Source organism: Melanostigma gelatinosum, assembly GCF_949748355.1.
Source record: "Melanostigma gelatinosum genome assembly, chromosome: 20".
Classification (NCBI taxonomy): domain Eukaryota; kingdom Metazoa; phylum Chordata; class Actinopteri; order Perciformes; family Zoarcidae; genus Melanostigma; species Melanostigma gelatinosum.
In genome coordinates, this window is record NC_136653.1 from 5,830,461 (window position 1) to 5,853,896 (window position 23,436).

At 39.5% G+C, this 23,436-nt stretch overlaps 3 protein-coding genes across 3 annotated transcripts in view; 1 reads left to right on the forward strand and 2 right to left on the reverse strand.

Annotated features, from left to right (window-relative positions):
* Positions 1–8,872, reverse strand: part of nsmaf (neutral sphingomyelinase (N-SMase) activation associated factor) — a 16,303-nt gene extending 7,431 nt beyond the window's left edge. Inside the window, exons 1-17 of the mRNA XM_079292507.1 lie at positions 8,760–8,872; positions 7,107–7,193; positions 6,143–6,221; positions 5,735–5,796; positions 5,476–5,512; positions 5,218–5,268; positions 4,641–4,712; positions 4,386–4,433; positions 4,127–4,179; positions 3,859–3,988; positions 3,706–3,777; positions 3,493–3,601; positions 3,012–3,188; positions 2,706–2,785; positions 2,492–2,582; positions 1,827–1,890; positions 1,476–1,527 (exon numbers count right to left, since the gene is read on the reverse strand). Of these exons, the coding sequence (XP_079148633.1) occupies positions 1,476–1,527; positions 1,827–1,890; positions 2,492–2,582; positions 2,706–2,785; positions 3,012–3,188; positions 3,493–3,601; positions 3,706–3,777; positions 3,859–3,988; positions 4,127–4,179; positions 4,386–4,433; positions 4,641–4,712; positions 5,218–5,268; positions 5,476–5,512; positions 5,735–5,796; positions 6,143–6,221; positions 7,107–7,193; positions 8,760–8,797 (1,302 nt within the window). The 5' untranslated portion in view covers positions 8,798–8,872. The remainder of the gene's footprint in view (positions 1–1,475; positions 1,528–1,826; positions 1,891–2,491; positions 2,583–2,705; positions 2,786–3,011; positions 3,189–3,492; positions 3,602–3,705; positions 3,778–3,858; positions 3,989–4,126; positions 4,180–4,385; positions 4,434–4,640; positions 4,713–5,217; positions 5,269–5,475; positions 5,513–5,734; positions 5,797–6,142; positions 6,222–7,106; positions 7,194–8,759) is intronic.
* Positions 8,873–10,265: 1,393 nt separating this feature from the next.
* Positions 10,266–14,660, forward strand: tmem241 (transmembrane protein 241). Its single transcript, XM_079292602.1, has 14 exons — positions 10,266–10,445; positions 11,093–11,139; positions 11,350–11,427; positions 11,533–11,614; positions 11,746–11,852; positions 12,154–12,205; positions 12,283–12,331; positions 12,504–12,549; positions 12,795–12,830; positions 13,413–13,447; positions 13,560–13,629; positions 14,068–14,161; positions 14,347–14,411; positions 14,502–14,660. Exons 1-14 carry the CDS (start codon positions 10,374–10,376, stop codon positions 14,566–14,568), a joined length of 900 nt encoding a protein of 299 aa, XP_079148728.1. The 5' UTR covers positions 10,266–10,373; the 3' UTR covers positions 14,569–14,660.
* A 230-nt stretch (positions 14,661–14,890) lies between these two features.
* rbbp8 (retinoblastoma binding protein 8) lies at positions 14,891–22,634 on the reverse strand. The gene is made up of 19 exons (XM_079292192.1): positions 22,546–22,634; positions 21,779–21,918; positions 21,610–21,652; positions 21,386–21,481; positions 21,216–21,307; positions 19,254–19,326; positions 18,852–19,027; positions 18,671–18,766; positions 18,167–18,240; positions 17,961–18,025; positions 17,423–17,699; positions 17,145–17,313; positions 16,929–17,017; positions 16,336–16,456; positions 16,103–16,243; positions 15,858–15,912; positions 15,610–15,697; positions 15,387–15,528; positions 14,891–15,193 (listed from the first exon to the last, which is right to left on the reverse strand). Exons 2-19 carry the CDS (start codon positions 21,861–21,863, stop codon positions 15,096–15,098), a joined length of 1,980 nt encoding a protein of 659 aa, XP_079148318.1. The 5' UTR covers positions 21,864–21,918; positions 22,546–22,634; the 3' UTR covers positions 14,891–15,095.
* Between the last annotated feature and the right edge of the window lie 802 nt (positions 22,635–23,436).

Genomic DNA, 23,436 nt, shown 5'->3' on the forward strand with positions numbered 1-23,436 from the left:
GAGCGTCATACAAACAGATAGTGCCTTAATCAACAACTGAACGGAAAAATTGCTTGGTTTAGACTTATACATAATGTAACATTATGTATGTTACCCAGTTATTGTTGGGGTGTTTTCTGCATTGAAATTCTCAAAAACCTTCCACCTTCCTTATCTGACTCACTAAAACTGCATCTTATCAAAACAACAGCAGCCAATTCAAGTGGCAAAATACTTGGTTCAGAATACTATTTTCACAGCTGTGTCAAAAAATACAAGCACAAAGTGTCTTGTCAGCATTATTGGGTGATTTTTCCCCTATTACCATGTTCATAGGGTTGCACGGTGTATTGATACTAAAAAGGTACCGCGGTACCTGTACGTTTAAAAACTATATGATTTTGCATATTTTTAGTATCGATACTTTAAAATAGCGCGCGATCAGAGCGCACTCGCTGCTCCGCTTCCAGTCATGCAGCCTAGGGGGCGGGGCTGCCCAGCGCTCACACAGCGCGCACTCACAGCGAGTGATCACAGGGGAGACATGCAGGAGCTTTTGCAGACCGTCCTCTGCTTGTTGAAAAACAAGATGCTAGAAGTATCATCTGGAAGTACTTTGGCTATATAGCAGACAGTGAAGGAAAGCCCACTGACCGACAGAGACCCGTCTGCGAAACGTGTTTCAAAGCCACAGAGACCAAGTGAGGAAACACGTCTAACATGGCAAAGCACCTTTCAGACAGACACCCCGAACTTTTTAAAGAGTTCAAATAATGACAGGTAAGCAAATGTGATTATAAACATGAAAACCCCAAATCTCCCATATACAGCTAACACGAGTAGCCTTAGCCTAGTTTGAGGACAACCCCATATGATCATGAGGTCACAATGCACACAAACGTGCACTAAATGAAACACAATTCATGCAAAATGGCTACATGCTGGTGGATCTTGAGCTAATTCTTTTTATTTTTAGTTAAGGAAAAATAATTATTCCATGAATTAAGATAAAATATGAAGTGAAAATATTAAACTCACTATGCAAGTAAATGAAGCATTGTTTACCCACCCACTCCCACAGACAGTCAGTCAGACAGATGCCAGCAGAGTCAGCAGCGATCATGGCACCTTGTAGTTTTCATTAATATCTTGCTGTAGGCTAATACTAATACTAATACCATTTGTTAAGTGTTCAAAAAGCTGGGCAGGAACAAGCTGGTAAAAAAGGAAACCGTACAGATGTTTTATTTATTACTATTATAGATAAATATACCAGTATCGTATTTGTGGTATTGTATTGAATTCTGGTATCGTATCGCAAGTATCGGGTATCGTGATACTTATGGCAGGTATCGTATCGAAGTCATCATTTTGGTATCGTGACAACCCTACATGTTCATGTGGTTTGACAGAACTGTGATTTGGCCGTATCGATAGGGCAAACTCTTCACTTCTAGTGTCTAACGGACATAATATACAGTAGAGTCATATTTTACCTCTTTGAAGTCAGTTGCCCCCTCTAAGCAGTTTTTCCATGTATCACCTATGCTGTAAGAAATCAATGCAAATCAATAAATACCAACGTCTCAAATCAAACTTTTTTTAAAGCTAAAAATACTACATTTAATTGATAATCATTTATGCAATAATGTGTAATCATTGAAAGATTTCATATAAATATGTATGTATTATCAGTTGTTTCCCCAAAACATCCTTAAACTGTGTCAAGAAATATTTTCATAATTTGATATTTTTGTTGTTACGTTAAATTGTCAGTCCCTGGAGTAAAATCTGCCTTGCACTGCTGATTTCATGGTTTATCAAATTTGAAGTAGAAAATAATGTACCTATTAAACATGCGATCTGCATGGTCATAGCGGCCATTCTGGAGACACAGCATGTGCTCTGGAGCTGCAGGGGAAAAGACAGTAAGCATTGACAAATTATTAGCTTCATTTTTCAGTAAAAGCAAAGATGTCAGCTACATATCATCAGACTCAAAAGACCCAGAATACATTTGCAATAGAAATGACCTAACCTTGTATTTGTGTAATCAGTCTCTAGATTGCTGTTGTGAAAGCTGCTCCAAAGAGATTAAAAAAAGAAACCAAGAAAAGGCCGTTTGATTTATTAGTTGTATTTAAGTTGTGCTTGTTTTGGTCTACATGGTGTGTCTTCTGGCTAAAACTATGACCGACATACTGATTATAATGAGGCTGCAAGAGGAATAATATTACCGATAGTATTAAATCTAAAACATGTTCATTGTGTAGTTTTTGAAGGCAAATCAAATTTGAAATGTACAAAGAAGAATTTCAGTTTGACATGGTAGTGTTCATTAATGAACCTGGTAAACTTCTACCAGTCTACAACAAACGGAGACATTATTGTTACAGGACAGACATGCGTGCAGATGAAAACAGACAGTGGTTGAGCAGTGGTAATGAACATAAACTGTGTGCACCGTGCTTCCATACATGCTGCAGCTTGAATGACGACGTGTGTCACATACCGACTCTGACCAGGTAGAAGAGGACGTAACCTGGAGAGGAGTAGTGGCTGCCATACATGAAGCGAGGTTCAGGCATGCCTCTGTAGCGAGCCTGTAACCATGCCAATTGGGCATTTACTGATACTCACAGTACAGAAACAATATGTAGCAAAACACTCAGCTACAGACATATCTATAGTATAGGTTACATCTGGAAAAAAAGCAGCAGTCTCACCAGCAGCTGGTCTAGTCGCTCTTTGTTTAGGGCTCCCACAGGTTTGTTCAGGTCCCTGAATGTAGCAGCATTTGTCAAATCTTGGAAATAGAAGAAATCCTGACTATTATGCTGCTGGTGCATGTTTAATATGGCTGATTACAGCAATATTAGTATCAATATCAATCAATATAAGTTTGGAGAACAATTGGATGAAAAGTACAGTAATTGCACCTCAGAAGCTGGATGAGTACAGACCATGATCACCATGGGCCTCTAAGATGTTATGTAAATGAATGCGTGTGTATTTCTTTTCTGTTGACTCACCCAACCGGACGCTGGTGTAGTCAGCAATGACCCAGGGGAAGACGGGATACTGGGAGAGGTTGTTGCAGCTACGGTCAGCCAGGTTGTTGAGGTGAAGAAGGTACTGGTAGTTGCTCAGGTGGCCGCGCTGCCACTGCAGCATGTAACTCTCTGCTGTGTGCTCGGTCACATGGTTCTCTGAGCAAGACGGACGAAATCAGCAGGGTTCAGTTAGTCATGCGTTATGGGGCTTCACCAATATTGGTTTCAAATGCCAATATTTTGGATAAATGCTGAAAGCTGATACACATTTAGGCCATCAAGGGACTGTAAAACGTCCTCTGAAAGCCTGGTTACATCATTGCATATTTGTCTCATGTTAGAGAGTTTTTAGTGACTTACATTTATAATGCTTAATCTTCAATATTGTTGACCACCTTGTTTTTAACATTGTTTAGGAACTCAAGGCACAGATTCACTACTGGTTTTGAGTTTTGCTCACCCAGGAACGTAGCAATGTAATAGTAGATTTCATCTCTATCAGCCGTCTTGTAAAACTTCAGGTAGATGTCAGAGCAGAAACCATTCTCCGTACAGAACACCTCAAGACCCTGGGCGAGGAAAGACATGCACACAGACATGGGCATTTGAAATTATTCAAGCCTTATTGACCACAGTCATTATCTATTTACTTACTCTGGCTAGTTGCACTCACCAGAGGTCTGAGTCCATGCCGTCTTTTGTAGATTCTCCTGACTCTGTGGAGTTCGATTTGAATGACCTGTTCCTGAAAAGACACATCACAGAAACAAGATATTAGTACCTCAGCTCGATAACAGAACATGTCCACTCAGATGTGGCGGCTCACCGGATATCCATTGAGAGGCTGGAAGTAGAGGCTTTCATCCGTTATGCAGACGTGGCCAGGATTGGACACCAGAGGCATGACCATCTCCACTGCACACTCCATGTGAGGCTTCTCAGCAACACTCTGAAAGCTTTAAATCAGAATCCCACCGTAGTCTTATTCAGCTGCATATTAATACTACGACAGTAACTGTTTTAATCAATACATTTCATTAAATTACGGCGGAACAGACAGTGAAATGTGAACCAAAGTGCTGAAGGCCACATACCCGTTTTTGTCAAAAGACGACCTCGCCAGTCGTGATTGTAAATTGGCTGCAATCTAGAAAAATACAAGAACTCTATGTTTGATCATGCATGATTATACTATAGTTACCAACAATTAACAAAAATCATGCATAGCAGGAAGTTAGATTATGTGAATTAAAGTTTAAAAAAGCACAATGGATCATTCGTGCTGATTTTCCATCATCATTCAGACTTTAGGTGCCCACTGTGTGCCTGAACTTTAAGTATTGATTGACTCACCATTGCAGTCTGGTCTCCAAGCTTTTCGAGACAGGACGCTCTGTGGAGCTGCAAAATTCACCAGAGTCAAAATGAGCAGAGCAGCACTAACGCACACCACAGCAGCACTTGCCCAACTTCATGCGTTACCCCAACTGAAGCACAATCGAACCTTCAAAATACTCCAATACACTGATTCCCATGACTCTGAGGTAGTAGTGGGCGTAAATGTAACCCCCAACCTGGAACCGCTGCTGTTTGGGAGCAGCTACGTACCTGAAGTAATGTTTGAACGACATCTTCGGTTTTACTCCAACCTTCCAACTGGAAAGTCACCTTATTTGGCCCCTGCAAAGGTGATGAGATAAGTTTAAGTGTTTCATTTGAAGAAATTAGTTCTCTGCACAACTTCTTCTGCACTTTTGTTTTGGTTGAATGTTTCTGTGTGGCTTCAACCAATTCATTACAGATCTTAATGTTGACATGATAACGTAATAGCTGAAACTTTACTGTTTCAGTGTGGGAATTTGCATGACAACAGGACTTAAGCACAGAAGACCCAACCTTGTACTCAAATATGACTCCTGGAAAACACTGCAGCAACGTCTCCGAATGGTTCAAATCCACATTTGGATTTTATTTGAGGCTGCGACAACTCAAGTTGTGTGTATTTCACACACTATTTAAGCTCAACGGGACCTTTACAGTCCACATGTTGTCAAACAGAGAAAATAAAAAACATGAGTGCACAGATTACAGATTTGCTTGAACAGATTTTCATACTACAGAAACGGGTGTAACAGGTAACACTCATATACATATGAGGACCTCTGTTGAGATTTAGTTCACTCACCCTTTCATTTCTGTAAGGTGCTATGACATTACTCTCTTTGATGTAAATAACCTGAAATTACAGTGAAAATGAAACGTGTGGTGTTACTTTGAAAAGATGTCATGACAAATAATGAGCAGCTGTAACAATTAAAGATGATAACTGTGGACAAATGAAACAACAAACTATTACCACAATGAGGAGTGATGCATCTTTGAAGATCAATATATGTAAAAAAAATAAATAAATAAAGATATTTACATTTTAATGATGACTCACCTGTACACATAAAATAGAGATGGCCGATGGCCTCGGTCTATGAGGAAAAAACAAACAAGTTAAAATACCAAAAACTCACTGTAGTTTCATACTTTATTTAAATTACTTTCTAAAAGGAATGTTTGTAGATGTACAAACTGCAACAGACAAATGTGACTCATTCTGCCTCGACATTCGCAGGCCAGAAGTTACCAGACCAGTTTGACAAACTGAATGAACATCAGCATGTGAGCTGAGCTCCAGATGAAAACATGCTCACTCATTGAAGGGGTTGTTCTCTCTGTCCACAAACTCAATCGTCTTACAGTCTCGAAGAGGAATCTGCAGAAACAGAGATAAATAATGATGTATCATGATTCAGAAAGGCCTGGTCACTAAATCTAGTGCAAAACACCCAATGCACAATAGAACAGCCATGCAAAACATGCAATAGAATGTAGTGTTGTAGTGTTGAATACTGGCTGTAATATATAGAGAGCCATAAGTACCATTAGTTCTTATATCTTCAGTTTGTAAGATAATATTATTGGAAGATTGTTTCCAATAACTTCATTATTGTTTTATATCTCATTTCCTGTTTTGTTAAAAGAAACATTTTATCTGGATGCAAGAGTTAAAAAAACAGACATCATTTATAATTATACATAAACGCATAACTAAAACAAACCTTTAAAATTGGCTCTTCAGGATCCTCTGGATCAAATATGACAGATCTGGAACAGACCTTGAACGAGCCTCTGACTTTTCTGGAAGGAAAATAGCTAGCATTAGCTCGTTAGCACTGTTAGCCACAAGCCCATCTAGTTAAATATAACCACAATGACACTATAAGGACTGTAATAATAAATAAAACAAATATAACCCGAAACATGGATCATTATTGTGTGTAACAAGGAAACATATATAATATAAAGCAATACTTAAAAATGTAAAAAAGTGGGGAAACAATGCTAATTATAGCGTTCTCCTCAGCCATTCAAACAACAGTTCCCGGAACTAGACTTTACAATAAGTGTTGAATAAATGATGCTTTGTATGGCTCTCATCTGCTCTCGTGCTGTAAAGCAACCCAGCAGATTTCTAGACTAATCTAGCATGGTAGCAAAATGTGCTGACTGGTAGAAACGAGCAGAATTATACTAATGACACAAAGTAAATAGGCAAAAGACACTAATATCACTGTAAAGTTCATATCAGTCAGTGGAAAACACAGCTTTTCACATGGATCTGTCCAGTCTCCTTATTATACACACACTCCACCTGCTTTGACAGGACAATAACACTAAACCATCTGAATAATCTTATTCTGAAAGGCTTGTGACTTGTTTTTAATTTGTTCAAGCCTTCTTAACAGGATACTAGGATGTTTGAACAGCTGCTGCATGTTTTAAAGGCTTTAACTAAATACTCGTACCTGAAAAACCCTGATAAGTACAATACAAGTGCTTTAAACATGTCCACATTTACAACTTATTTGTTCTTTCACACTATTGAGTTTTGGCTGAGGTCACAACGTGGTGATCAGGACTATTACATAATATGACAGAAAAGATTAAACAAATAAATTACAAAAAAATAACTGCTGACCCAAGCAGACAATTCAGAGAAACACATTCATATATCTCACACACCTCTCCTTTTTTGAACTGGTTGTCACATGGTATGCAGTGTGCTGTTCAAAATAATATTCCTCTAAATCCAGCAACAGGAGAGAAAATCTAGAAGACAACAACAACAGAGGAGAGTGAGTATCTCTGATTGTGCGGCATCAATTAAGATTGTTTTCATGATTGCACTGTTGTTATAGGAGTGCAATGCTAAATCTGTGGAGTACTCTTAATATTTGAGATGCAGCCAAAGGTTTTAGTCTATCAGTAATTTGGTTTATACAGCTTTAAAACATATTTGAACCCATATATGATACGTTGAAAAACAAACAAACTGTGAATTTTCATTCATTCAGACTGCTTTTAACTTCTACATGTTAATGTAGCTAAAATTATCTGAATAAAAACGAATGTGCCTTTAATTAATTGTAAATACAAAGTCCAAGAAGCCAAAAGGTAACTGTTGGGACTTATCTGACGCCACTGTACATGGCGTTTCTAGATATTGAGACAACATTTCCCGTAAAGCTTTTAGCTTCATGTACTTCCTGCTCATCCCTACTGGCTACCGGTTTCTTTCTTTATCCTTTAACCCTCCACAATGTCCAGAAATGCTGAATATTTAACTTGTTTGCACTGGACAAACATTAGTCTCTTGCCATCAAATCCAAACCCCGATAGCAAAATGAATACGGTCACAAAACCTGTACAACACTATGAAGACTTACAGGATCAGTGTGAAATATCTCTGCAATAGTGCTTTAAAAACACATTACCGTTTAACACTAATGTGGTTTTCAGTGCATGACACACTTCCTTCATTTACATAACCGCATACCCATCTGGAACCAGCTGGAACTTTCTCAAGAATAACATCATAAGCACATTGTAAACTATAGTGAGTGGATGTTAACTGCTGATATATTTTAGACTATAAATGACTAGCAAACCAGTATAGGAAATGAAAAGATATTTTAGAGCCCTGTGAAATGTCCCCCCTCAGCAGATGAATGTGAAAAGAAGCACACACGTCATCATTCTGCACAGGGGAAAAGCTTGTGATGTATTTGGTTGGCAAGTGCAAAGTGAGTGAGCATGCACATTTGTCAGAATGATCCCAATTATGTGAATAAAATGCAGTTTATAAAGTACTAGAAAAAAACCAGTTTCTTTTTCAACGAGTGTCTTCTAAACTAATCTATGTCCTTTCTATATGCTCCCCTATAATGCACTTTGCTATATAGCTCTGTGGGGACACTCATACCAGTTGTACATAATGTTGCTGCTCCTGTCTCGAGGTCTCAGGGTATCGAGTGTGTTTTTTTAAGGTTAAAGAAGATCATACGATAATTCTAAAAATAGGTTTTATGAGTTCAAACGGAGGAGACGTTGGACATTTCCACTTCACCGCTTCACTACTGGCACACAGCCTAGGACTAAACTCCTGCTCCTTACCGAGGACACTCGTCGTGCCTTCGGTAACAAGGGTGCACCACACAGCTGACAGGGAAGCTCTCATTAGCAGAGTGGCCCATTCTGACGGTATACTGTAATACGATTCATCCACACAGTCGATACAAACACGCCGCTGCTGCGGAGCTCGTGCTGGACCGACAGAATGACCAACCCCCTTACATGCAGTAGTGTTGTGTTAACGATAAGATAAGCGGTACACACCTTGCTTTAGTTCGCTCTTGCGTCTTTAAAAAAGCCATGACTTCACACCATTCTCGTAGGAGCTGAACGCAGACCAGCCACACAAGTCTGCTCACATCTCACACGGAAACTTGCCGCCCACCACGTGACTGACTCACAGACAAATGACCCATTAACAATGTAGAGAACAGAGGGCTCACTCTGACACCATTTCTGGATACCATAACTACGTAACACAATTTTGCCCAGGCTGAGGCATCCTTAATTTATCAATAACAACATTGACGTCATAGTATTTATATTTTGATTTTGATTATCTGTCAATGATTAAACATATTTCAAAAAACAAATAGAAAGGCCTAATGCTTTTGGTTGTTGCCAATATAGTGTAGCACAAAATACATTACATACATCTGTGCATTGACTAACTGTAATTACTAATCTAAATATATAGAAATATTTTTTTTATCTATAGGACACATTACAGATGATTTTTAAGCCAAATGTGCCTGTTTTTTCCCCACTTTTTTGCATTTACTTATTTATTTTTAGTTGTTCATTTATTTACTTTTTTAGATATTTAATTACACAATTTTAGTGCAGAATTATGCCAAAGAGGAAAGCTATTCTTTAGATGGCACTCGAGTGATTTAGGATGGCACTTCTGTAAAGTTAATAAGGCACTCAAAGGGGCAGATTTATAAAGAATGGTTTCAATGAATACAGCAGAGGTCGAGACAGCCTGCCATTTGTTTTACTTGTAAGAGGATAACGTTCCAGAGTTTCTCTTTCTGACTTGGGGTTGCAACGAATGAGTAGTACCGTTGTTGGTTCATCTGACAAAGTTTATATTTTTGATTGATAATTTCTTCTCTGGAATGTCAGAAAAACAGTGTACAATGTTTATTATAATTTTCCTTAAAATAAATAGTTTTGTCCAGCCAACAGTCCAAAACCCAGACTATATTACAAGCTTCACATACATAGATACTTCACATACATCATAAGAATTGTACTTTAATTATTTTTGTCAATTCAATTTTTTAATTTTTTATTTACTCTTTCTAAAAGGTATTTCAGTACTTTGTGTATGTTAGTGTATGAAATGTACTATAGAAATAAAGTTGATTCGTATAATTACAATCAAATGTATATATAAGTAATATATAACAAATCCTCATGCATATTTGCATGGAAAATTGCTCGAACTCAATAAATCAAGCTAGCTGTCGACGAATTTTCTGTCAATCTACATTTAGACGAATCGACACTGAATAATTTTTATCACTGCTATGACGCCATACAGATCCTGGGGTAGGCCACATGTACTATTCGTTATTAGTCTAAATGCTTTTGTCTTATTTTGTATATATTCAATACTTATTCATTGCAGATTACCCTGCAGAGAAACGACAAAAGCCGCCTTCATGAAGCAGCGTGATTCACATTTGGGACCAGTGAACGATCATCCCAAACATTGACGATCTTTGTCTCACAGCGTCTTGACGTGTCATCACAGTGAGAGAAGTTTCCGATCTTGTAATGTCTCGAGTTTGAGACAGAGTTCGTGTATTAACGCTGAATAAAGGTATTATTAGTTGTTAGGAATCATGTTGCAGTGTGTCGGAGGTCAACATGCAGTGGAGAAGACACATCACTGGCCTCGCGTTCAGTTTTGTATTCGTTGTGTCATATTTCACGAATAAGGTGAGTTTGAGTCGGATATGGTTTTGTCTCAACTCCAAGTAAAAGTACATATTTCAAGCAAAGTTTAAAAACAAGTGACTTTAATGCATCGATTTAATTTATAACCGTCACACTAGATCTTTTTTCATTATTATTTTGCAGCGTACAAGCAAAGCAATTGACAACAAGGCTCCATTTAAATTCTTGTACATCTCCCAGTGTGGAGAACGTGACTTATCTCTGTGAAACTTCCAGAAAACTGCAATGTAACCCTCATCATCAGCAATAAGCATGAAGTGATCATCATTCAAGAGTCTTCTCGGTCTGCTGTAACAAATCAAGCATGAACATGACCCATCAAAGCAACTGCCAACCACTACTGACTGACTGTATTAACACATCCTCAACCTCAATGTTGGCACAAAACAATAGAAAAGGAATAAGTTGTAAAAAATGACATGTTGTTGGATGTGCCGAATTGAAGAGTGAATCCCACCCATACCGTCTGAGTTTTATTACACCAAATAAGTGTCTTTGTGCTGATTATGGACACACTGAATTGGCAGAATTGTTTGTTTGTTTTTGGTGCCAGTGGGAGTATTTATTTGTACCAAAATAGACAAGTAACAACACTGGCTAGCTTTTTCTTTTTTGCTTATTTTTTTCAGTTTGTCCTGTCAGTGTTGAAATTCACATATCCTACGTTATTTCAAGGGTGAGTACAGGTTCATGCTGTATCAGTTCATGGTCATTACAGGTGTAGGCACATTTAAAAATGCTTTAAAAGGTTCCCTGTACGATATTCAAAGAGTCAACACAGCATCAAACAACTATTTTTTTAATTTAAATGAATTATGCATTTTTAAAAAGCTATACATTTAAATCTAAAGATGCATCTTGATTAAAATGGCCTGGCTATTTCCAGATGGCAGACATTTATCGGGGCTGCCCTGCTTCTACTCTTTGGGAAGTTTGGATGGGTGGAAATGAGCCGCATCACCAGGTACTTTTTTAATATACTATTGGAGTAATAATACTTGAGTGTTTTCAGTGGCTGCCAATAAGCACTTGGATGATTAAGAGCTTTGTCTGATCTGTTGTGTCACAGGTCTGCAGCTCTTTCCTGGCTTCCAGGCTCCCTCCTCTTTGTGGGAAACATATATGCTGGTTCCAGGGCCTTATCGCGCATTGTACGCCATATAACCTATACACATTTAGATGCAGCAGGTTTTCAAATGCACTCATTCTAGATAATCTAGGTTGTTGCCATGCTCAGCATTTACAGTTTGGATCTAAAATCCTTGTTTTTCTTTTTCTGTAGGACATTCCTTTTTTCTTCACACTTCAGAATTCCTCACACGTTGTTAGTTATATAATCTTGAAGGTCGTCAATAGACAGGAGAAGACACAATGGCTGAAATTAATCAGGTTTGTGCTTTGTTCCGTTTTTCCTTCACCTGAACTGTACGTTTTATCCAGATGGAATGCAACTGGAAGCATTTGCTGCAATGTTTCATGTGGCAAGGACACAAAGGTTGCAGGAGATGGGATAGCACAAGGGAACACACCGCATTTTAGTTGTAAAGGAGCATAATAGCTTTATGGTAATAACAATGATGTTAGTACCATAAAGCACTTTTCTAGCAAGATTCTACTAAAAAATACAATACTCAAAGATGAAATATTCCCTTTCACATGACTGCATCTTTAAATATGCTTCTTTTCGTAGCATATGCTTCATGCTGCTCTCAGCCATCAACCTCCCCCTTCATGATCCTCAGGTAATAATTCATCCTCATCAAATGGGGTATTAACAATCAAAAATCTACTCGTGTTTACATGTTTGCTTACTCTGCAGTTTGACTACAGCGGTTACCTTTGGGCTGTTGGCCATCTGCTCTGTGTGGGTAGGTCTAAGAACATACAGAGATGCTACACTGTTAACAGCAATAGCTCAGGAGTTACATAATGAGAATAATAGCAGCTTGAGGTTTGAGCCTTGAGGGACACCATAGATAATTGGAAGAATGGCAATAACCAGTAGAGGCTGAGAGCGTAACGGCGTCATGTGTCTTTCAGGTGCATACAGGGTGTTTCAAGGTCGCTACAAATCCAGTAATTTGAGGTACGTGGAAGCACAATGACGGAAAATATCAGTAAACATAAACACTTTGCTTGAAACTGTTTCTTATCCGTGCCTCTGTTCCTCATCGAACACAAAGTGACAGCTTTCTTTTTTTTTTAGCTTAAAGTTGTTATGAAACCACTCTGCTGCTGATGGAACCAAATAAGTTAATACTACACTTGTTTACCCAAACTCACACACTTAAAAGCAGTTGACTGAGGCCGCTCCTTTTGTTTTCCCTGTAGTGACCTTGAACAACATTGCATCAACTACTTGTTCAGGTAAGAATAATAACTACTTGTACTGTAGTATTGGGGCGACCATGGCGCACTGGGTTAAGCGGTCGTCTGGGAAGCGGAAGGTCAACGGTTCGATCCCCGACTGGGACGTGTCGAAGTGTACCTGATCAATACACTGAACCCCCGGCTCCCCGGGCCTGTCATGCTCCCTATAGACAGGGATGGGTCAAATGCAGAGACAAATTTCCCCCTTAAAGGGATACAGTTAGTATGAATTCTATTCTACTGCTTAATAACTGGATTTTGTGCATAAGAAGCACAAGTTAAAGATGGAAGGTTTTACAATGTCTTAAATGGTCAAACAATAATAATTCTCTCCTCAATAGATGTAGACCTACATTCATGTCGCTACTTCTTTTACTTGAGAAGGGATTTCAAACTACATATAAGTAATAGCTTACTTACTGACGATATTCGAAGAAAACTTCATTTTAATTCAGTGATTGTAAAAGGTGAATTGATTTGCGTGTGCATCCAGAGAGGCTGTAGTGATGTATCAAACATAAAAGTGCAGCTTCAGGTATTCTCTTGCTAATTTTAGCTTATTCTGCCTTTACATAACAGCGTACTGCTGCTGGCCATTGCAGCTCACCCAACAGGTATGAATATGAATGAGCATATTTCACATGGTGATAAAAGTTGCAACAACCCAACGGAGGTTTTTACGGTCTACATTTGTACCCCGTAAACAGATCTTTGTCCCTCCAACAGGTGACCTCACGGGTGCCTTGGAGTTCCCCTCCCTTCAGTCGTACACATTTCACTGTGGTTGCTGTGCCAGGTGAGACATTTCAGTCCATGGACACGTGGTAGTTGTTGTAAGCACTGCAAAATGATTAGAGCTACCTAAATAGTACCTATGAACATTGGCTGTGCCAAATAGTCTTCTAGGTTAATGTGAGAAGCAGCACTAGTAGAGAATACATCATAGTGTTGAAATAGAACATGCTTTAGGTAGCAGCTGACATGTCAGACTTGAGGGATATCAGAGAAATCATTTTATATGTGGAGGCCCACAGATATAGTTCTGTGTTAGAAAGTTCTAGGAACATGTTTCAGCATCAACAATTATCCTTTTAAGTTTTAATTTCTATGCCAGAAATTCCTTCCGGCAGGGAGCCGTGACACTCCCTTTCAAAAGAAGGATATTTGTAATTAGGGAACAAATATTTTATCGTCTGTTTTCAGCACGATAACTCACCTCGGTCTCATTCCACAGTGCACTGCTGGGGTTTTTGTTGCTGCTGGCAACAGTCAAACTAAAAAATGGATTGTCCCTGGAGCACTTTGGGGTCTGGATCTTCTTGTCCAAGGTGATTATACTGTATATCATATGGTTTTCTTTTTTTCCAATTTAGGTTTAACAGTATGTTATGGTTGAATTATTAACATGGTGCACTTGACAGAAACATGTATCTAACACAGCATCATAATTCACACAATCAAAGGACTCCGTGAAGTGTAATTCATGTGTTTGAAATGTTTGACGACCTTCCAGATTACTGCCATGTCCCTCTCCCCGTTCATTTTCTACATGGACATGAATGCTTCATCTCTTATTTGGTAAGTGATCCTAGGTACTGAGATGTGTACATCGGTTATTATCAAACCATGAATGACTTCTACTGTTTCTTTTCCTCTGTTTGGTTGCAGTGTGGTGACCAGTCATGTCGGAGAGGCCCTGCTGGTGTACTCTCAGAGAGACTCTCAGCTGGGATGACATAGTCGCAGCTCTACGGATTAACCCACAAGCTTGCACGCTAAAGAGATTCTTTTTACCTCGAAAATGTATTTTATTTTTGCGCTGACAATCTGACCAAATAAAATTAGATTTGTGAACACATTGTACTTGCTGTGTGCTGTCATTTTGCAACCCACAGTGACATCCGCTGTGACATCTCCCTGAATGAGGAGCTGCAGCAGTCGAAGTAAAGCAGAGTGGATTTCTCGGGTCATTTACATCACTCCATAGACAGAGTTATTTTTATTTATCCAAACACACTCACAATCTAGAAAATCTTACTTAAACACAAAGCAGTCAAACTGTCTACACATACATAAAGAACATCGACATTATAGACATGAAACTGAAAATAAGACGACTAGGGGTCAACATTCTTCACGAGGGTTAAAACAGAGATCCATTGTACAAAGTGCAGTTTTAACACAGTGACAAGCCTGCTCTTTATAAACTGTAAATGGGCCATTTCAAACAGCTCTTCTTTCAAACACATACTTCTTTTTTTTTTAGCTCTCGTGCTGGTTTTGCTTCAGGGAGAATAAAGCATTGAATGGTTGTCTTCTCCGAGTACGTGCCTGGGGATTCTGCTCTTCCTTGATATAACCTACGAGGAAATTATATCTCAGTATCTCTGTGTCATAGTCATGAATTTGACATCATTAAGGGATGCTGATAACACTGACTACATTGTTAGAATGACAGTTAAATGACCCTGAAGGTGTTAAAATGTTCTGCTAATGCCTTACCAACCACGTTAAATGGATGGTTTAACTAAAGTAAAAAAATCGGTTAATTACCTCTTTCAATGCATGTCTGAGTCGATGGGAATCCAACTTCCCAGAAGTTTTCAGGAGTACTAGGAGGAATATATAAAAACCGGTGCCTCGAGCACGCAGATAACTTTTTCTGCTTTGCCTCTTCCGGGAGATGGGCATAATACTGTTTGAAATAAACATACTCAAAATAGGCTCAGCGATGAAACGTGTCAGTGTTTCTCGGCTTTACGATCAAAATACTTACAATTTCACATTCCTTGCAGGTAGCGCCCTTCAGTTTTCTTCTCTCGTCTTTCTTGCGAACCACAGCCATGTGTGCGAATGTTGGACGTCTAATCCAAACGGACAACATGTAGATTGAAGGAAATTGACAATGTCTGTGAGACTGGAAAGATTTTTCTGCATACAATATCCCAAAAGATGACAACGTTGACCCCCCCAAAAAAAGCACTCAAACGCTCCTGCCTGTAAGGCTGATAGGGTGCTTCTTACCGTGCCTTGTGCCCGTAGCTTTGGCTCATGGTGTTTTCATGAGGATCTTGTTGATCTTGAGATTAAAACGAGGGCATGAGCACAAGTGAAATTCATGAAGCGTAACGTGAAGCAAAAATCCATTAATATCAATGCAGACACTCATGCTCCCACTAATGCAGGTTTTGCTTCACCAATGTCAAACACAGAAATGCTGGTCAAATGACATGATGAAGAACACAGTTTAGCTCAATCTGAAAGCCTACCGTCGTCCTCTTCTCCTGCTTCATCATCACCACCACACGGCTGGCTCTGGCCCAAGTGTGAATTGTTGCAAGACTTGTACTCCCCGTAAGCTGTTGTGTCAAACATCATATCCAAACTGTCGTTTGCCTTCTCTCCCAGTCCTAGAGAAGCAGACAGATAAGACCCCTTAGCTTGTGTGCAACTACACCGTAAATCAAAATACTTTATTTTAAAAGTTGGAGCTTGTAGCTACCAGACACACTGTCCCTTCTGTCCCGGGCGCTTTCTCCCCGACACTGGAGGAGGCTGTGACTGACCCAAGTGCGGTCGGAATCTACTAATTCTCCATGACACTCTTCTTCTTCTTCCTTTTGCTAAAATATAAACAGTGATACAGATAAACAGCTTGGTGTAAGAGACAACCATCCATCCAATACATCCATTTGTACACACCCAAAGATTTCAGATTGGAGGATTTTCATGTTCACATGTGCTCTTAAAAATCACGACATATTTCAAATCACAGAAACGTGTCGTGAACAGAAAGTGGTCACAGTTGGACACACTCTCCAACTGGCTTGATGTTTGCTCAATGAAACAGGTCAACAGGCAACATGTTGACGAATTGATATACAAATGGTCATTTTGTGGGTGAAGTATTTCTTTCAGTCATAAACACAGGAGAGAAAATTATTTAGATCAGACTTAGAAAATGTAATACCAGATATTTTCCCATATTCATAATGCATTTCAGTTCAGCACGATACAGCCATAGACTGTGTATATATAGCTAAAACAAGGCACAGGAACCCAGCAACTGCTGTACATCAGGTCATGTGACTTTACCTCGTCTCCTCTCCCCTCACTGTCGAACATGGACAGGGCGAGCGCAGGGTCAATGCTCCACATGGGCTCCACTTTGAGCCACGTTCCAGCTGGGAAAGCAGAGTTAGTACGCTCACATTCAATTCAATGGACTATAAAGAATGCCAACAATCAGAAAAAAAATAAAATGAGCGATGAAACGACACACTCGGGCCAGCAACAGGACAGAACGCTCACCTTCCTTTCCTTTGTGTCGGTCATGTGAGGCGTCCAGATCCTGCTGGGGGGTTCCTTTCTTCCCGACACTGTCCTTGTTTGCTTCTCTATCATATGGCTTCTTGAAAGCAGCACTTGTAGAAGACACATTTGGCCTTTGGTTGGAGGTCCTATTTTGTGCTGACTGATGCTGTTAAATGTTAAAAGAGTCACATGACAATTTAAAACCACACGGAGGAATTCAATCCTGATTACCATGCTTATATATCATTGGCACTTCTATTGGACACATCTCTCACCTTGCTGTCCACCAGCCGCTTCGTCAAGCCTTGATTGCTTGAAGGTGTGGAGCTTTGTTTGGTCAGTTCAGGTTGTATGTGTTTGCCTTCCTTCTGTTTGTCCACCCCTTCCTCGATTCCTAGCACCTCCGGCTCACTTTGCTCTTTCTTCCGTTTTGCTTTGTTGTTGGAGCCCTCCTCTGAGAACCTTTTGACACTTTGGAGAAGTGATGGGGACTTTTCTGTGGCCGTGTCTGGACTGCGGAACATCGTTGATAAAGGGGATGAGCGGTAAGGTCTTAAGGGAAACAAATATGATTATTGGAATGTTTTTTTGCATGGGAGGAATGCGGGAAATGGGAGTAAAACCTGGAAAGCATGGTGATATTGTATTGTAGTTTTGAAATCTAAAAGATTAAAAGAGAATTAAGACAATTCATGGGGGGGGGGGGGGGGGTCGGGGTTAGCAGCATGCATTGCTGTCTGCCACAGTGTCTTTTTGAGTTTGAAGTGATAACTCATGATGCTGTCCAACATAACCAACTTTATTCATCCTTACTTTAAACGAAAGCCATGCTTCCTGGAAGGTTTTGAGCTGCTCTGCTGACCTGCCGTCGTCTCGGTCTTCTCAGAAAAGACAAAAAGGAAATTACAGACACAGGATTTTATCATTTGCTAATTGGCATTAAAAAAGAACAGCTGATGTGGGTGTGATTGATATTAGATACACACACAATCTCTCAAATAAGCACGAAGCCTTCCTACCACGTGAGGGTCGCCAATAAGTTCAAGGCCACAGGTTTCTGCTATTGCTTCTTCCAGGTTTAGATTCACATAATCTGAACAGAGACAGAGACCCAAAAACACCTTTACACCTGTCACAGAAATATTTCTATCTTCTTAATAAAACTAAAAACTACAAAAAGTATCATCATGTCTACCGTCCCTGCCGATCTATGATGCTTCATATCACAGTTTTGATCAATCAGTCCTCCAAGTAGAGAGGGCTTACACTTGAATCTGCAGTAACGCCTCTTTCTATGCAGCACCACTGTCTGAATTAGGCTGATAGGATGGGTGTGCATGTAGAGATAAATGTTGCCCAGTGCTCATCTAGTACTTTGAGTTATAGACAAGTTATAAAGGAAGGAAATATATATGGTTTCCAATTCCTGTTCTCTTAGAAACTAGAAGTAGTCTTCCTGTTTTCATATTTCTTATTTATGAAATAATGATGATATAATAGGAGTACAGGGGATGATGTCATACTTGAGATTTGGGATGTGTCCAATTCACATGTGTTGGGTACAAGCACTTGTGTTCTTCCAGGATTCTTTGTAGCGTCAACAGCCTCCTCATCCAGAACTTTGAAAACAGAACCAGACCCGTTAGAAGACTTGGTGCATTCAGACATGTGGATCAGAAAACAGTTTCTTTAAAGCTGACTGACCAATGAAGAGCGACTTGTTTGGTAGAGGCATCTCTGCATAACGAACGTGCTTCATTTTGTCGATATCTTTTCGTTTCTTCAGTTTGTTTGCAACAGGCAGCGAGCTCGTCAGGATTGGCGAGTCTGGGATGATGCCGTCTTCTTGTTCCGAGGATGAGGCCTGCTGGGGCTCTAAGCTGATAAAAGAACAACACCTGCAATATTTAACTGGAGCTTTAAGCCTGTGCCAGGACACTTGAAACCTGACTAGTCAACGCAGAAGTGAAACCACAACGATACAAAGTTGTCTTTGGGCAACTTTTACAAAAAACAGCTGATGAAATATAGAAAATTGCATATATTTGTACAATGTCAAATAGAACATGTTGACAAAACATGACTGTAACACACTAAAGACCTTACCGAGACATCTTTACTTTTTGGAGTTCAGCATGTAGTTTTCTGTTTTCATCCTCGAGGCTCCCTCTTTCATTCTCTTGGGAAAAAACACCACACACACACACACACATCAATAACATAATGGTCTTCAACATGCTAGTAGCCATAACTGGTGGTACACTAGTATGGTCAATATAAACCCATAATATACAGTAGTATGTGCCATGGATTCTCTGCAATCAAGACTGTGCTAGCGGCTCTGTGGGGCTGTATTTAGGCACTAGAATGCAAACATTAGCTGATTAGCACTAAGAACAAAGTACAGCTGAGGCTGATGGGAATGCTCATAGTTTTGCAGGTATTTAGTAATAAACAGTAGTACTGCACCAATTGAATTGTTGACTTGATGATGGCACTAGAGGAACTGTTGATGTATTTCCAAAGTGTTTAAGACTCACTGTCCAGGTAACATGAATGTGTGACCAAAAATGTTATGGTAATTCATCAAACAGCTTTCGACACACAGTCAAACACACGAAGTCTTGATGTTGCCTTCAATTTCAACAGTGGTGGCCCGTCAGGGCCAGCAAAGCCTTCTCTGCTGGCCAGCACACTGACAGAATCACAAAGTTATAGCTATTTTATAATTGAATTATTTTTCACAAATACACTACTTGTATTCTAATCATTTTTCCCATTAGCTTATTATCTCATTGCACAGGTACTGTCTTCCTCTGTTGCCCTGCTTCCAGCACAGCTTGTTTAAAACAAGCTGTCCAATCAGATTTCTCCCCTGTGCTGTCTCTAGGTAAAACAATCTGCCCGAGGCCTACAGAATTACAAGTGAACCCCTTTGCAGTTGAAGTAAATGGGGACGATATTGTTGATTGTCTTCAACAAAACATTTTCAGCCCTCAAACGCATTAAAACGTATTCAAGAAACACAACTGGGGCTTGACTGTCTTCACTGGCGTCCATGAATGGAGAAGGACTTCTTACTGGAACTGAACCGATGTTCTGTTCAACCGCGTCATTTTCCATTGTTATCAAAGAAAGGAGGATGGACTTTAAGTGAACAGCAGCTTTGGTAAAGTGAACTGATTTTGTTTTACATCTGCAGTAGCGTTACTACTGGGTTAATGTTTCTATGGTTAATATTGTTTCCTCTGATGTGAATAATATTTGAATGGTGCTCTTGTCTGTGGAGGAATGCGTGTTTTAGTGCTGCAGTGTTGCTGGAATGTGCAGAGGCCTGTTGAATCGTGTTATTTGGGTTTTATGTTATTCTACCTGCTTTGTTGTCAAATAAATATATGTGACTGGTTCTGCATTGCCCGTTAATGACGAAGCATCCCGTCATGCTGGCGTCATAATGAGGTTAATAGGAGGTGGTTCAACTGTAGTAGGACAGCACTGAAGGCCCAGGTATAAAACACACGGCACGCCACTGGTTTCAACTCAAATGTTACTTCACTTTTCCCATTTGTTTATTATCACATGACAAAATGTTTTATTTCATTTAATTGAAATGACATCATTAAGAAAACCCCAGTCAGCAAAAATGTGCAGAGCAATCATGTGAAGATCTTCAAGAAGAAGAAGAAGAAGTGCCATGTCCTGACCTTTGTCCTGGAAATATGTTTGAAAGTGATTAAGATTTCTAGTGCCTGGTAAAGTTCTCGCCTGACCAAAATGCAGCTTCAGAAATTCAGTCTCAGCAAGGAGCCATAATGAGTAGTGGATATTATGAAGTATTCCACTTCAGCAGCGGGAATGTTGTCCTTAGCAAAGAGGTACAATTAATGTGTATGTATTTGGTTATTTTCTTTTATAAGCAGTTCATGTATTATGCTCAAAGTGAATCAAACATTGGGACAAAGTGTTGAAGCAGAACAAAGGTGATTTTTTCAACAGGATGGGTGTTGAGCTGCAGTTCGTCACTTCTCTATCTGATAATGGAATAATAAGAATAATGAGCAAACTTACTCAGTTTGGCGATGAGACGCAAATTCTGATCCTGGTTATTTTTTAGGTCCTCCTCTAAGATGGCGCATCGATCACACTCTCCCATACAGAGCCTGGAAACAGTGAAACAAGTTGCTGGTCTTTGTTCCATATTGTTTCTGACAAAGTCAACCCGTTGGGAATGAAGTTACCTTTCCTGCTGGCTACTGATGGCATCCTGCAGGTTTTTGTTTTGCTCCTTTAGCTGCTGGGTACGAAGGTGAAACACCTCAAGACTCTGAGCATCTCTGAAGAAAACAAATGCAATGACAGGTAGATTATATTCAGCCATTCACAAAAGAGCTCCTAAAGCCAGGGTAAAACTTATTGTCAACATTTCTTTAATATTATAAAACGAATGACTCAATATACTCACAAATAGCGCTCCTTCTTCAACTTGCTCACTTTTTCCTCCAGTTCTAAAAACAGCAACAAATGCCATGTTGAAGAGTGTGAAGCACAATGTATCTGACTTCTTTATAACCTGCATGAACCATTGAGGAAATCACTTTTTATCTGTGTGCATTATATCATGGATCAGTTACCTTGAAGTGCATTATGATGGCTCTCTCTGAGCTGCCTCCATAAATCGTCAAAGAAGTCAGTTGGGTTGGGTGTTCCGCTGCTCATCCTCCATTCACTGTTAAACACAGCCGGCCCTGCTGCTGCTATGACTTGCTGCAACCTGTCAAAAAAAAAATCTGTGTCACATATTTCTGTATTAATTCGTGATGTAATGTACGTTAATGTTGGTTTCTCAATGTAAAATACTCACTAGTACATGCCACAAGCTCGGCCTTATTTTAGTCCTGTCAATACAGCTAAGCTAACTGTTGCAAATGTTTATACTGAACATGAACATTATTTGGGTAAATATTCTTCATGACGTTGACATTGCCTATGTTCTTTCCTAGTGTCCACCGTGACGTTATTCCCTTGCTGTACCTCTCGTTTAAATTAGCCAATGTCACAATACATGGAGAAAATAACTGCAAGTAACAGCTGTAGGAGCTTTAGCTTGCGTTAGCTAACGTTAAATGTCCACTCGGATGCACTTTACTTTTAAACTTAAACCAGGTTCATTCTAGTGTCTGCTGACTTGACCGCGGTGTTAAAGTGACACAATAAAAAACACTGAATTCTATATATTTCTCTACTATGCCCTAACGAAACATTAACGGGTTCAACGTTACGTACTCACTACTTTGCATGACTGTAAACACAACAGCATCACAAAACTAGCACTCGTTAAGATAACGTTGAATTACACGTCAGTTAACGGCTGCCACCCTTCAATATCAGCAACACTTACACCAATGAGTCAGAAAAAACGTTGGGTTTGAAAGATTAGTACTGTTGTCTATTATATTACTGTAGGTTAGTACAGTACGAGTATTCCCCCTGGATGGTACTCCAAAACTAAACAAAAAATCCAATTTCGCGCGCCGAAATGCATGCTGGGACGTTTACCCCCCCTTCTTCTTCTTCATGTTCTTCTTCTGCTATTATTGAATCGTCGGCGCCCTCTCCTGTTCAAACGTATTATTAACTATAAATAGTAATTCTAAAGAATTTGAGCATAACTATTTCATTAGTTTGATTATTTAGTTATTTGTATTTTGTTTTTACTCTAGGGGCACAGAGCACTAGGCCGGGCACTTGTCTAGGTGAAGGGACATATAGGTGAGTAAGTGGCAGGTGATGCACCAGGAAGGGACAGGTGTTTTTTTTTTACCACAGCAAGAGAGACTGCACGAGAAATGTTTGCTTTTGATCACTATAATAACTTTAACCTAAACTGCAAATCACAACTAAACATTGGGACTTCTTGCCCGAGTTACAAACGGACTAAAACGGTGCATCAGTGGCCTTTTGACGTAAGTTTTGCTTTGATGTTTTTTTTTCTCTTAACATTTTTACAGCATGTGGAGCTGATTCTGTCACAGCCGTTTACCGTAGAGCATCGAGGGCGTTTACTCCTTCTAGCTGCACAGGATTACAGCACCCACATTTCTCTCAGTACAGAATGTGTTAACTGGCCATCTAAAGTTGTCAACGTTTTTACAGCTTGATTACATATCACCTGTTTGGCCAACAATACAGTTTGGAGAATGTGGTTGTGCAATTATTCATGTGAAAACATATTTTCCTCAATCTTTCACGATAATTGCATATTGTTAAGAGCTTTACGATATCTGCCAGG

Coding starts and splice junctions, on each gene's coding strand:
- tmem241 (XM_079292602.1), top strand. CDS start 10,374: ATGCAGTGGAGAAGACACATCACTGGCCTCGCGTTCAGTTTTGTATTC. Junction 11,428..11,532: donor GAAATGAGCCGCATCACCAG/GTACTTTTTTAA, acceptor GTTGTGTCACAG/GTCTGCAGCTCTTTCCTGGC. Junction 12,550..12,794: donor TACAAATCCAGTAATTTGAG/GTACGTGGAAGC, acceptor TTTTCCCTGTAG/TGACCTTGAACAACATTGCA.
- rbbp8 (XM_079292192.1), bottom strand. CDS start 21,863: ATGAGCAGCGGAACACCCAACCCAACTGACTTCTTTGACGATTTATGG. Junction 21,482..21,609: donor TTGAAGAAGGAGCGCTATTT/GTGAGTATATTG, acceptor TGTTTTCTTCAG/AGATGCTCAGAGTCTTGAGG. Junction 16,457..16,928: donor GTGAGGGGAGAGGAGACGAG/GTAAAGTCACAT, acceptor TTTATATTTTAG/CAAAAGGAAGAAGAAGAAGA.